Source organism: Mustela nigripes, chromosome 4 (assembly GCF_022355385.1).
Source record: "Mustela nigripes isolate SB6536 chromosome 4, MUSNIG.SB6536, whole genome shotgun sequence".
Lineage (NCBI taxonomy): Eukaryota > Metazoa > Chordata > Mammalia > Carnivora > Mustelidae > Mustela > Mustela nigripes.
In genome coordinates, this window is record NC_081560.1 from 57791467 (window position 1) to 57805383 (window position 13917).

The window sequence follows — 13917 nt, forward strand, 5'->3', positions numbered from 1 at the left end:
TTCTGCATTTACTGTTTCCAGTGTAATGAAAATGACATTCTCACTTACAGATGATTTTTCAAAAGGATCTATGCTGGGGTAGAGAACCTGACAGTGCTCTAATGGGAAGAAAGGAATTCATCAAAGACTGAGTGTTTAACATACAGGAGGAATCATCATGTTACAGATTTAGGTATGAGAGTAAGTCATAGGGAAAAGATCTCCTTTTCTTCTTGAGGACAAACAGGTAACCAGAAAGCTGTCTTTTGATTCAGGATGATGATGTGACAACATAAAGTTCTTCATGTAGTCAACTTGCTGATGTTTGCCACGCATCCTCCTTGTTTCAACTCTTACTTAGGGAAAAATGTTTGTCTTGGAGATAACCATTGCCCTGACAGCAACAGGTGCAGGCCTTAAGTTTTTCAAGAGTTAAGAAAGAGCTGTGTAATAAAACTATGAACTTTCATGAACAGGAAGATGCTTCACTGTTACTACTGAGGACAAGATAATTTAAAGACTAAACTCACCTAGTTAGAAATATAAACAAAGATCTATTTACATATGTACATCAATTAGCTCTCCTCCCAACAGGGAAGAAAGAGCGCTGAGGAAAACATGATAAGTGTGGAACTATGCATTTACATACCTAATAATTATTAATACTATCAACTTATGGTGTTAGTGCTAATGTGCATGAATTTTGGGTCGATTTCTATTTCAGTATGAAGACAAGTGAAATGCACTACTCACGATGGTAGAAGAAACAGTGTTGTTCCTATAGATGACAAGAAATGTAACCATTCACAATGTTGGGTGGAGAAAAAAAGCGTAACAATGAGAGGTCATCTGCTTAAGAAGTCAGGTGCACTGAAGAAATAAAAGCTCTGAGAATATAAGCCCAGATTTTTAAAAAGCCATTTATTTTAAAAAACTGGTTTGTCAAATCACATACACAAGCAGATACACAACTACCAAAGTGGCCCTGTTATAGACACCAGTGGGGCGTTCACCACACAGTACCTGAAAAATACAGCTAAAAAAGAGTAGGAGTCTGTTGAGTATTTAATTTCAGATACCTACTTGACTCCTTGTTGAATGGCTTTAAGTTAGCATATAGTGAGTGAGAGGTAGAGTCCCAAGAATAATAGCTGATGCCTCAGGGCTCCATTTAAAAACAAAACAAAAACGAAAACCATTCCCCCCCTCTGCACAAGGGAAGCCTATCCTATTTTTTTTTTTTTCTTCTTCTTCTTTTTGAAAACTGAAGCCAAGTTTCTCTTCTCAAATGGTTCAGCATTCCCAGTAAAAGTGTTGTGTGGTAGCCTAGGTATTGTGCTTCGTGTGTCATTTAATTTTCTTCACCTTCCGATTCGGATTCTAGGGAGAGAAGAGAAAGTCAGGGATTTTATTCAGAGATTCCTTTAAAATTTTTTTAAAAAGATTTATTTTTTTATAAAAGAGAGAGAGAGAGTGTGTGTGTACCAGTGGGTGGAGGTGGGGAGAGAAAGAATCATCAAGCAGACTCCCCAGTGAGCGTATTGGGGAGCCTGATGCAGGGGTTTGGTCTCAAAACCCATGAAATCATGACCTGAGCCAAAACCATGAGTCAAGAGGCTTAACGGATGGAGCCATGAAGGCCTCCATCCTTTTTAAAAAATTTTATTTAGTAAATTCTACGCCCAATGTGGGACTCCAACTCATGACCCTGAGCTGCATGCTCTGCTGACTGAGCGAGCCAGGTGCCCCTAGAGGCTCCTTTAAATAAAGTCATGAAAGAGTTTCTAATATGCTACCCCACCCCAACTCCTCAAAGACATTTTTGTGCCGTAGGCATGCATTTACTAGAGAAGACAGTCATATGTGAGGACAGTAGCAAACTTCGGCTCCTTTTTGCTTTTCAATGAATTTTGCCTTTCTAAAAATGCAGCTTGCTCATAAATATTATTAGAGACTATAATTACTTTTACTTTTCTGGGTGACCTAAAATAAACTTCTCATGCTCAGTGGGATTCACTCTCAGCCATTATTCTTCCACCTAGTGCTCCAATTTTAAATCCCAGTAACTGGTTAAGGTGTTGTAAAAATCTATATAATCCCATAAAATGTAATTGAGCCAAAAATTATCTTTTCCTTTCACAATGGCTGATGATTTATTCCTTTGTTCCCCATTAGAGTGGATAATTTAACAGGCTGAATTTCTTTCTTTCTTTCTTTCTTTCTTTCTTTCTTTCTTTCTTTCTTTCTTTCTTTCTTTCTTTTTAAACCACATAGAACATTTCATTGCTTTGATTTCAGAAAGGAAGGCTAAGTTTGCAGGCAAGATGTCTGATATGGAAAACACCCTAAGCACTTGAGTTTTAGGAAAGCAAAAGAAGTCTGTGGAAGAGGTGGATACCTTAAATTAGAGTGAGAAAGTATTTGCTAAGTGGCCACCAAAGTTGTTAAATGGAATCATACCTTCCTCTGCGTTCTGTAGCCACTCAACGAATTTCTTCATCTGGTCAAGAAAAACACTTTTGCCTTTGGCAACGTGTGCCTCTTTGTACCATTTCAATATTGCTTCTTCACTCAGTACGTCAGCTGCAATTTCAAATCAAAGATTTCAAAGTTACTATGGAAATGTCATGTTTTAAAGCAACTTTAGGCCTTATAAGTTAACAGAAAGCAATCATTTTAAATATTAAAAGCCCTGCTATGAAAGAATCCATATCTGAAATTTATCAAGAAGATAGGAACCAAGCTCATTTCCATATAGCATGGTGCTGAATTTTAGGAGTTTGCTTAGCAAATACCTTAGTGACGATGATGACAATATACATCTCATCAGGCCCGATACATCGCAAGCTTATCTGTGAGTCACTACTGGGAGTTGGAAATCTTTCCCAGCACTAATGTGCTGGTAGGAAGTGGGTTATTCTGTAATTTTGCAAATGAATCAGCAATTCCAGCAATTCAGAACACTCTGTGTTCTGCCAACTTCAAACACATTTTGATTAAGCAGCAACCTCAAATGACTGGTCTTTTAAGGGGATATACTCTCTTAGGAGAAAAAAAAGGCAAATAAAAACATGTAACTAGAATGTAATAATGCTATCAACAATTAAATGTGAAGATGAGATATCTGGGTGTATCTCAGGACCAATACACACATTACTCAAAATTCTACATTTATTCTATCACTATGTCATGAATTTCCTATAACATAATATCCTAAACCACAAGAGTAATATTTTCCTTGTACTCTATTAAGATGAAACAGAGACATTACAGCATTATTGGGCAGGCATTGGGTACAATAATGCTGAAAATCACACTAATGCCGTTTTTGCAGTTAAAATATAATTTTAACTTACAAAAATGAGAAAAATAATTTGATACTGTTTTCATTGAAATCATCACTGTTTTCATAACCAATAAACTTCATAACCAAAACCTGAAGTTTTTTTTTTTTTTTAAAGTTAATAACTGGCTTAGAATTCAGTGGAAGAGACCGAATTGACTAAAAATGCCCATGATTGGTTTTAGAAAATATCATGTTTGTTTCCTTTATTTTCATCATTAAATACACTACATTTTGCAAAGGAAGAAGGAAGTCTGGATTTGTTCATTCCTAAGAACTGGGTATAAAAATTATAATCAGGAGTCCTACAAAATTACTCTTAGCGTCTAATCTTTAGCTTCCATTTCCAGCTCCCACTCTCCACTCGGAGCGATGAAAGAACTTTCCTGCCACTTGCCATCAAAGCCCAGTGTCTGTAGAGATGAGGAGCACACACTTCACAGCCAAAGAAATGACTTGTTCTTGTGTAAGACTGCTCTGCACAGATTTTTCAAGAACACTTACTGGCTCAAACATGGATTTTAAAGAAGTCCCTTTTATATAATTTGTCTTTGTAACATTTTTAGATTCTTGTGATTCATTTTTTATAAGATGCTATTTATTCATTTATTTGAGAGAGAGGGCAACAGTGGGGGGCACAAGAGGGAGAGGGAGAAGCAGACTCTCCCGTTGAGCAGGGAGCCTAATGTGGGGCTCAACGCCAGGACCCTGGGATCATGACCTGAGTCGAAGGCAGTCACTTAACCAAGTGAGCCACCCAGGCACCCCAACCAAGATGATTGTGATTTAAAGCACTTAATTTCCAAACTGTTTTGGTCATGCTCTCTATCAGTAAGACAATTTTGAGCATGTACATCGAACATGTTTTTCCATTTATAAATTATATGCAGTACTATAGAGCTATTATAATTTGATGGAATTTAAAATGTCACAAACACGCAGAGAAATACTATTTTACCTCCTCACTTTAATGAACTATGCATGATACAATGCTCATGGTGGAAAGCTGAGTTAGACCGCAGGTGAAGGTGCCTCTTTGCCTCAGGTCTTCCTTCTGAAGACTGAGAGCTCATTCATGTGTTTTATTGCCCCACAGAGGCCGAAAGAGGCCATGCAACTACTACATCACTGGTCAGCCACAGACACCAAATCATTAGGTAAAACTCATCAGATGCCCCGTTCACAGAAAATGAGACAAATCGCAAAGGTGAATTCTCAGAAGAGCCTACTTTAGTAATGAATACTTGCCACAAGACCAAATTTCTGCAACCAGGAAATAAACCATAAGGAAGCAAACTACCCAGGACAACTTCAGAGGCAAAGCCAAACATTGAGTTGAAGAAGAAACTCAACTTCTGTTTAGTGAAAAGTGTAATTTAAAGAGGAAAGAACTTTCTGAGGGATAGAGAACCTTTTCTCCCCAACTAAGGACAATTGGGGAGACGAGTTCATCAACATTGAACAATGGTGTTTGATGGGACCTCCCAGAAATGCCTTGCTAGGAATATAGAGCATCAGTAAAAATACAGTAAGAAAAACACTCTACAAGTACGTGCAGAATTCCTTCAGATTACAAAATATTTTTCTCCATTCTATCTAGCCGAATACTGTAGGTTCTTCCTCCAACATCCCACCGCTTTTCATCCTCCACTGTGTGAGTCTTATTTTGGAAATGAAATGGGGACTATAATTCTCGGTTTTCTTCTATACTTTGAAATTTAGGAGGTCAGGAACTATTTTATCCATCATCTCATTTTCAGCATTTAATGGGAGGCCTGCCATCTACTATGCATTTGATAAAGTCTGATGGACAATTTCATCAATTTGATGAGAAAAACTACTTATTTCTCAATTTGTAGAGTTAAAATTTAAATGCTGGGTTTTCATGAGAATCAAAGAGAAAATATCCTAGTGGTTTAAGAATGGCAAAGCAGGATTTAAGTTAAAATACACATCACTTGCAGGGCACCTGGGGCCTCAGCTGGTTAGTGTTCCACTCTTGGGTTTTGGCTCAGATCATGATCTCAGGGTTATGGGATCAAGCCCTCCATCAGGCTCCCTACTCAACATGGAGTTAGCCTAAGATTCCCTCTCCATCTGCCCTCCCCCAACTCACGCACTTGTATGTGTGTGCACCCTCTCTCTACAATAAATATGTAAATAAAATCTTTTAAAAATATATTTAAGAAAAACCCAAAACCACGTCACTTAGAACTTAGGAGACTCGTTATTTTAGGGGTATCACATAGAGACACAAGTCAAAAATAATTTACCTTAAGAATGCTGAGAACACATGGTGAAAGGGCCATTCAAGTTTTGTTTTAGGACAAGAAAAGAAAGTTTCTTTTAGAAAAATACGCATGAAGGACAGAACTCAACCTAAGAACTATCTGCAAATAATACAATCTATGACAGAGGTACCGATGGTGCTCGAGAAGAGACTCTTCTATTTTTGTGATCTACATGCTTAGACTAGTACTTAGCTTTAGAAAGAAAGGAAGAGAAATTATTTTAAGAAGTGACTAAAGTGGGGGTGCCTGGGTGGCTCAGTTGGTTAAGCCTCTGCCTCCTGGCTCAGGTCATGATCCCAGGGTCCTGGGATCAAGCCCCGCATCAGGCTCCCCCCCCCGCCCCCCTCTGCCTGCCTCTCTGCCTACTTGTAGTCTCTGTCTGTCAAATAAACAATTATTAAAAAAAAAAAAAAAAAGTGACTAACGTGATGTCTGAAAATCAGCGATGGACTATTTTTCTTATTACATAGTAATATAAAAACCTAGATTTTAATATAGAAAGTGAATCTTGACTCAATGACCAATCTCCACTTTTTTCCTTCATTCCTGAAAAGCACTATTACTCACAGTTTATTCACTTTTATTCCCTTACTATTCACATGTTTAAAATAAAATCTTTCAAAAATGGCATTCATTTAAAATAAGTCAGTTTGTCAAGGAGACACGGGGCATCATAGCCTTATTTCTGTTATCCTCAAGTTCTAGAAATACAGGGAAGGTGTGTGTGTACATAACGAGAGAGATTAAATGAAAAGGGACACATTATTTCTATTACATTTTTTAAAAACCTGCTTTGAAGCAGAATGTTCCTTACAATAAATAAAAGGAATCCACATCACTCACTAGAGAAACAAACTAGATCCTATTTGATATTTGTTGAATGTGTATGTATGTGTACATGGAATTAATTATAAGTATAATCTTGGAATAAGTTATTCCAGTGCACAGTATTTATCATTTCTGGCATTCAATAACCCTTTAGCCCACTGTCCTGACCAAGAATCTTGGCATCATCTGGAAATCTGTTAAAATGCAAATTTATGGGCCCAACCCTAGAGCTTTGGAACTAGAATCCCCAGAATCTGTGTTTTAACGAGGTGATTCATACACACAGTAGCACTGGGAAGAGAGTGTGTTAATACATATAAACTGTTCATCAAGCCTTTCTAGGTAGATAAAATACAGCACAAGAACATCCAAATCTGGGGCACCTGGGTGGCTCAGTCAGTTAAGTGTCTGCCTTTGGCTCAGGTCATGATCCCAGGGTCCTGTGATTGAGCCTCAGGTTGGGCTCCCTGCAGGAAGCTGGCTTCTCCATCTCCCTGCCGCCTTCCCTGCTTGTACTCTCTCTCTCTTTCAAATAAAGAAATAAAATCTTGAAAAAAAAAAAAGACCATCTAAGTCCTTGGCGGGGGGGGGAGTACATCTCCTAGTACACAGGTGTTTGTCATGTAAGATTAAGTCAAAGAAAAAATACTCTCCAAAAAAGGAAAGAAGGTAAACATGGTAACTCTTTTAACAGTAGGATGGAAAATCATTCCTTGCGGATTCCATCTTTCCGAGAGAAAAAAAAAGTAATTATTTCATTCAGAAAAACAGACTATATGTATAATTTTGTGGGAAATTATGAAATTACCTAAAAAACAGCATTTAGTTTTCACTTCTCAGTGATGTATTTTCAGTTTCCATTTTACAGTTTCCTAATTTCATTTACAACAATAACTAAGCCAGGATAAAATTGATGCTGACACCTTCCTGTGTTCCCTCGGGTCTGCTCATACTCTCTACAGACTGTACCGACTATTGTTTAAAAAGTGACCACCTCATTAATTAATGGCCTAAGGAAGACCTAATGCTGCTGCTTTTTACTTCTTGGTACCCACATCCGGTTATTTTATAATTTCAGGTCAGTGTTCTTTAGCATTTGGGGCTGAAGAATAGGGAATAACTCAAAGCAGCCGGTTTTGTTGTCAGTAGTTGATGTAAGGAGCACAATGGGGAAGGATGTCGACATTAATGGTTAAACTGGGAAACGGAAAAAGGATTTTAATAGACACCATTACTGACAAAAAGTTATGTGTGTATGCGCATGTGAATGAAGTAAGTCCAATGATAAAATGAGGTGCTCCTGGGGCACCTGGGTGACTCAGTAGGTTAAAGCCTCTGCCTTCGGCTCAGGTCATGATCCCAGGGTCCTAGGATTGAGCCCCGCATCGGGCTCTCTGCTCAGCAGGGAGCCTGCTTCCCCCACCCCCCTGACTGCCTCTCTGCCTACTTGTGATCTCTGTCTGTCAAATAAATAAATAAAATATTAAAAAAAAAAAAAAAAACTGAGGTGCTCCTGCAGGTAAGGCTCGAATAAGTATGTCTCAGTTACAAAAAGATTTGGTAAGAGACACTATTTAGTTGGGTTAGCTATTATGTGACAAGAAAGTAAATTGTGTGCTTAGGCTACTAGTTTATAAACAGTTTGCTTTTCTGTAGAGGAAAATACTGGCCACTCACAAAGCAAATGTGAAACCTGTCTCACAGGTCTCTCTACCAGTTTACAATGGAGTCAGCTATGGCTGGTGTTGACAGAATGGCCACCGGCTGGGTAGACACGGCTTCTTCTTGGCTACTGGGTAGCACAGGTGGGTTGGCAATATGACCTGCAGGTTTGGTTCTGATGAGACACCTTGGGTGTCCTTTAAGCCCTGGTTTTAGGATATTAGTATCTCATGACCATGTCTAAGAGGACTTCATTTGATCTGGCCAGAGGAAAACACCAATTATTGAACTTCAAATAGGACTTGGTAGTTAGCATGTTCTCCTGATATAAAAGTTGTGCAAAGAACCTTAATGCTGAGAAGTGAAGTATCACCCAAACACCCGTGGGCAAGACCTACACATCTAAAGAAACTGGATGGCCAATGAAAACCCTGAGACACTTGAACATGTTAATAGCTATTTAAAATTAGCTATTAATCAATAATGTAACATTTCTTTTACTTCACATGACCAAATTATCATTCAAAATTGACAAATTTAAGAACACATAAAAAAGAAAAGAAACATTTGGTTGATGTTAATTTATACTTTTTTTTTTTAAATTAAATTGCCATTTAAGATTGTAGTACCTTCAAACAAGCATTTTATAATGGTCAAAATGTTATCATTTCTTCAGTTCTCCTTTTCCCCCCCATAAAACTACACAAACTCAGACCAAAAAATAGTTCAGACTCATTTTTTATATACTATAGGTGTTGAGACAGATCAGTTCAAAAGCATTCATTTATTAAAGGCTGTGCCAGTTGTCATGACAACCTAATCCTTACAAACACAATGAAAAGACAGTAAAGTGAAAAATCTAAAAATAGTCACTTCCTTAAAAAACATGAGAATGGTTGGGCCAAATAATTAAAATACAACATAAAAAGCTAATTATTTCAGTAATTTTAGTCAGCTATTATAGCACCTGGGAAGGTCTAAACATACTACAGGCAACCTTTGGTAGCACTGTTATTAGACCTAATCCTTACAATTCAAAAGCAGACCTCATTACTTTGTGTTATTACAGTCTTTTTCACCATCCCTCCCCACCAAAAGTAATAACCGGTTTATCACCAGTCTTCTGGCAATGTGCCCAGGGGCCTAACCATGCATATAAGGCATTAGTACTTTCTTCACAAAAGATGGCTGCCTCACTGAAACTTGCAAAAATTAGCATGAACCCCAATGTCCCCCTCTGCCTCAACCTTTGCGCTGGGCTTCGAAGAGCTTCAGTAAAACACTGAAAACAGTACACACACACGAAAACAGCAACAAAAAACCAAACCAAAACAAAACCAAAAAAAACCATGGAAACACAGTGGTAGAGCAACATGGATAGATACCTTTATAAAAGAGAACCACGATCTTCTGAAAAGCTTTCATGAAATGGATGTTGTCATAACAATATTCTTGAACCTTCTGGAGGAGTATGAGCTCTGACTGGCCTTGGGAGCTGAACACAGCCAGCAGCGGAGCGTATTGCTGGAACAGAAGTGGGGAGTAAAACCAACCATTAATTTTCGTGGGAGGTACAGGGCCAAGAATACTTGAATTACAGCAGAAATCTGGAGATTTGCTTAGAAAGCATTCACTTTTAGGGATATTTTATTATAACATTATGTCCAATCAAAATTTACTTTTTATTTTTTTTTTTTCAAAGATTTTATTTACTTGACAGAGAGATCACAAATAGGCAGAGAGGCAGGCAGAGAGGGGGGGAAGCGGGCTCCCTGCTGAGCAGAGACCCTGATGCGGGGCTTGATCCCAGGACTCTGGGAGACCATGACCTGAGCTGAAGGCAGAGGCTTAACCCACTGAGCCACACAGGTGCCCCCCAAATTTACTTTTTAATCCTAGTATCTTGGGGTGCCTGGGTGACTCAGTGGGTTAAAGTTAACTGACTGAGCCCCCCAGGTGCCCCCAACATGTGTTTAGTTAAGAATTTACCTTCAATATATTTCATAGACCCTTACACCTGTGACATTTTAGGTAGTGGCAAATTTGGAAGAAATAAAGCAACAACAAAAAACCAAAACACCCAGGAAATCTATCTCTGGCCTAAACCTGGGTGAACTGCAGTTGAACCCATGTGTCATGCGTACAGTTAACGAGCTGCAGTTGGCCTGCAACCAGGACTGGTCCCTGTTGACCCTGTACCTTCAGGTGCTTAAGGGCCTGCTCTGCAACCAGTTCTTCTTTCTTGTTCCACTCAACGGCATTCATTATACAGGTCCACAGAAGTCCAATCACCGCTGTCTCGGGAAGGTCATTCCTCTTCATTTCTTCTTTAACATAGAGCACCACCTGCATTTCATGGAGAAAGGAGTCAGAGAGTAAGAGGCAGATGGGAGCTTCCTTTTCACTGTGCCTGGTTAGTCAAAGGCTTTTGGGGGGACAAACATTCAGCTTGGTCCCTCCTTTCCTAGTACCTAGTCTCAGATTACAAGAGGAAGAAAGAACAATGATTTGTTCACAAAGCACAGTTATTTTTAGTCCAAAAATTAATAGGTTCCTGTCCAGCCAGGAGCTGCTGGGGAATAGGAAATAAGAGGGAATCTTTGTTTCTTCGGGGGTAATTCTTTTATGTACAGGAGCCCCTCTGGGTCCAGCAGAGCTGATTACTTGAGCTGGTTTGATTCTCTGGGGTTTAAACAAGGCAATGGAACTATGAATCTTTACCTCCACCTCTCAGCTTTAAACCCCTTGATGAATAATGGCTTGGGTTTATGCAAGTCCATCCACCACAATATACTCCTTAATATATTGATTCCTTAATACAGAATGATTACTTTGGAGGACCCTCATGCCCCATGTGAGTAAACTGTCAAATGCAAAGGCAATTTTTTTTTTTTATAGGATTCGTATCAATGCAGCAACTCTGAACAGGTTTATTCCCCCCTTACAACCATGTTTAAATATGCAAATTTATCCTCAAATCTGATGACATGGGATAAAAGATCTGCCCAGCTTTATGTATTTTATATCAAACTGGTTTAGAAAAAAATTTTTTTCCCTTTTGAAATACAATCACAAAGACAGGTTAGGTCCCCAGAAGTGATTAAACACCATAATCTATGTCAAGTTGTACTACTACTCTGTGGCTAGCGCAACTCTTCCCCCCTCCCTGACTTAAGTGAAAAGACACTGTTTCCTTCTCCCTGGCCTGGGACGCAGAGGTGTCAGGAATGGGGCGAGTGGCCTTCAAGAAGAGAAGGAACTGGGAAGCTAAAGAAAGCTGCAAAGACAGGCGACATGTTTGCATCCAGAAGCATCACAACATTTTTTGATTGTCCCTTTTTTTTTTTTTTACCCTCCATGGACAATCATGTTCAAGTTCTTGCTTGGGGAAGCGTTACTCAATATATTGCTGACCTTACTGCCATGAGATTTAGAAATATTTTTTGTCCCAACACCTCCATCTGCTGGATAGCATTGGTCTGGGATTTTCCAGTCAAACCACGTAAGGGGCCACGTTGGGCTTAGAGCATGCAGAGTGCTAGGGGTTGGGGACTTAGAAGCAAACAGCAAAAGGAAAGGACTTGATTTAATTTTGGATTATCACGTTAAAGTTCAAATAGGAAGTTTTCTGGAGACAGGACTTTTAAAAACAATTACAAAGACATAGTCACAGCTCTATGAACTACTGTTATAAAAAATGTAATATTTACATTGACAGGGAAACCCAGCTACTCTGAGTGTGATCCAACAAGTCACTGGCCCAACTCATCCTTTTCCATAATATGAATTTAAAAACCATCAACATTTTTTCTCTTAAAATTAAAAAAGAATGAAAAAACTCTATATATTCCTTCCTGGTGATCCATGAAATAGCCAGTGTTGCTTTCAAACACTACCCATATGCTTAACCATATTATATTACCTGTGGTCAAATGGAAAAACCACCATATCATGGCGTATACTGATAGTGGATGGCAACTCTATCTGGCAGATGAGCTAATTTGCTCATCACAGTAGCCTGATATAATAAATCACATGTGTGGAAATGATCACTAATTTCTGGAACAAGCTAGAGGATTCTGAACCAAAACTTTGGCAATGAGCTAGTTTAAATGGTATACACAAGTAGAGGAAGTTCACAGAAGTAGACAATGGGAGGTCTCCTTAAGGAAGGTCAAGCTTGTGCGACACAATGCCATTCCTCTTAGGGCATGGGTTTTGCGGTGAGGGAAGCTGACGGTTCCCCACCTCCTTGATCGGACATTCCTGAGAAAGACGCTCCTGCAGCTCCTTCTGCAGCTCCTTCCTGGTGCCCAGGGACTGCTGGACGCGGAGGAAGTCAGAAAGCTCCTTCAGGCCTGCGTCGGTGAAGTATTTAGCAAAATGATCCACGCTCTGCCTATTAACCGGAAAGAGCTCCTGAAAGACAAAAGGAAAAAGACTGCTAAACAAAAAACCATTCAAATTCCAGCAAGCCTAAAGGACAACATTTTCATATTAAAACAGCACTAAGAATATCTCATATTTGGAATGCCAGAACAGAGAATGATTGCTGAGAAGAATAAATCTTGGGTATATTTCTTGAGCATTCGCTAAGCACCTTCTAAAATTAGGCAGTTTTACAGAGGAAGCAAAAAAAAAAAAGCTAAGCAACTTACATAAACTAGCTTCACCCATTTTGAACCATATTTACTTTTCTTTCACTTTAATCAGAGTGTAGCATGTATGAATACATAAGTAAATCTGCTAAATTAAGTGCAAATAACATGGTAACTTACCAGTTAATAGACAAAAGTCAGTTTTAATAATGGGGAGATGACTTGAGATAACATCAGAAAAACAACATTGACTATTATCTCAAGAACCTCTATTCACATTCTAAGATAATGCTATTATTCTAATACTAGCTTCCAGCTAAAGAGAATTCTTGTCTTATCTGTTAATCATGGTGGCTCTAAATTAAGTCACAGTAAGATCTAATCTAAACCCACCCTACCAAACTCTTTGGTTCATTACATAATTCTGCTGGAAATTTTTAAAGAGAGCAATTCACCATGGCTGCTTGCATATTTTTACCTCATTTCCATTTTACCTTACACAGCTTGGCAGAGTCTCAGTAACACTTAGTCATGTTCTAATCCTGTGTGACTTCAACACCCAACTAAGATATTAAGACAGTTTTCAAAGCTCTCACATTTTTTCAGACTGCTGCAGTCTAAAAAAATAGATCCAAACTTTTATGGAGGTTAGATTTGCACACACGCACGGTCAGTGGCTATATGGCTCCAGTAAAAATCTCAGTAGAAAAATTTGTAATAGGTTTGCCACCACATACAGGGACAGAGCCAAACTCTTCTATGACATGACTCAAAGTTCAATTCTCTGTATCACCCCAAAACTTCCCTTGTTGAGTTGTAAGTTTCAAAATGTCAGAAGAGTTGGTGGGAGCAGCTATTAAACACACGTTCATGTTTAGCAAACATTTCATATAGGACTGAAATTCTGCCATTTGTTCTCCCATTCAAAAGGTCTTCCAAATTCGGGATGCAGGGAACTAATCTGAGTTTCTTCCATGAATCAAAATGTGGTGGGCATTCTCCTCATAATTATGTAAAGTAAAAATTTTTACAGAGGATCAATTAAGTCTCAGTAACGCTAAGTAGCTTGAACAAAATTATGCAGCCAGATATATTTAAAGACGTAACTGAGTATACTCATGGCCAATAATTATTCCGTTATTTCACTCAGGCATTCAATATTCAATTTAGGAAGAAAGGTACTGCAAAGTTTGATCTAAAATTACGTTCAGAGAAA

General features: G+C 38.6%; 1 protein-coding gene across 1 annotated transcript in view; it reads right to left on the reverse strand.

The window, feature by feature from the left end:
• Positions 1-883: 883 nt before the first annotated feature.
• Positions 884-13917, reverse strand: part of BZW2 (basic leucine zipper and W2 domains 2) — a 60297-nt gene continuing 47263 nt past the window's right edge. Inside the window, exons 8-12 of the mRNA XM_059396754.1 lie at positions 12352-12522; positions 10303-10449; positions 9489-9627; positions 2440-2562; positions 884-1359 (exon numbers count right to left, since the gene is read on the reverse strand). Coding sequence (XP_059252737.1) covers positions 1331-1359; positions 2440-2562; positions 9489-9627; positions 10303-10449; positions 12352-12522 — 609 coding nt within the window. The 3' untranslated portion in view covers positions 884-1330. The remainder of the gene's footprint in view (positions 1360-2439; positions 2563-9488; positions 9628-10302; positions 10450-12351; positions 12523-13917) is intronic.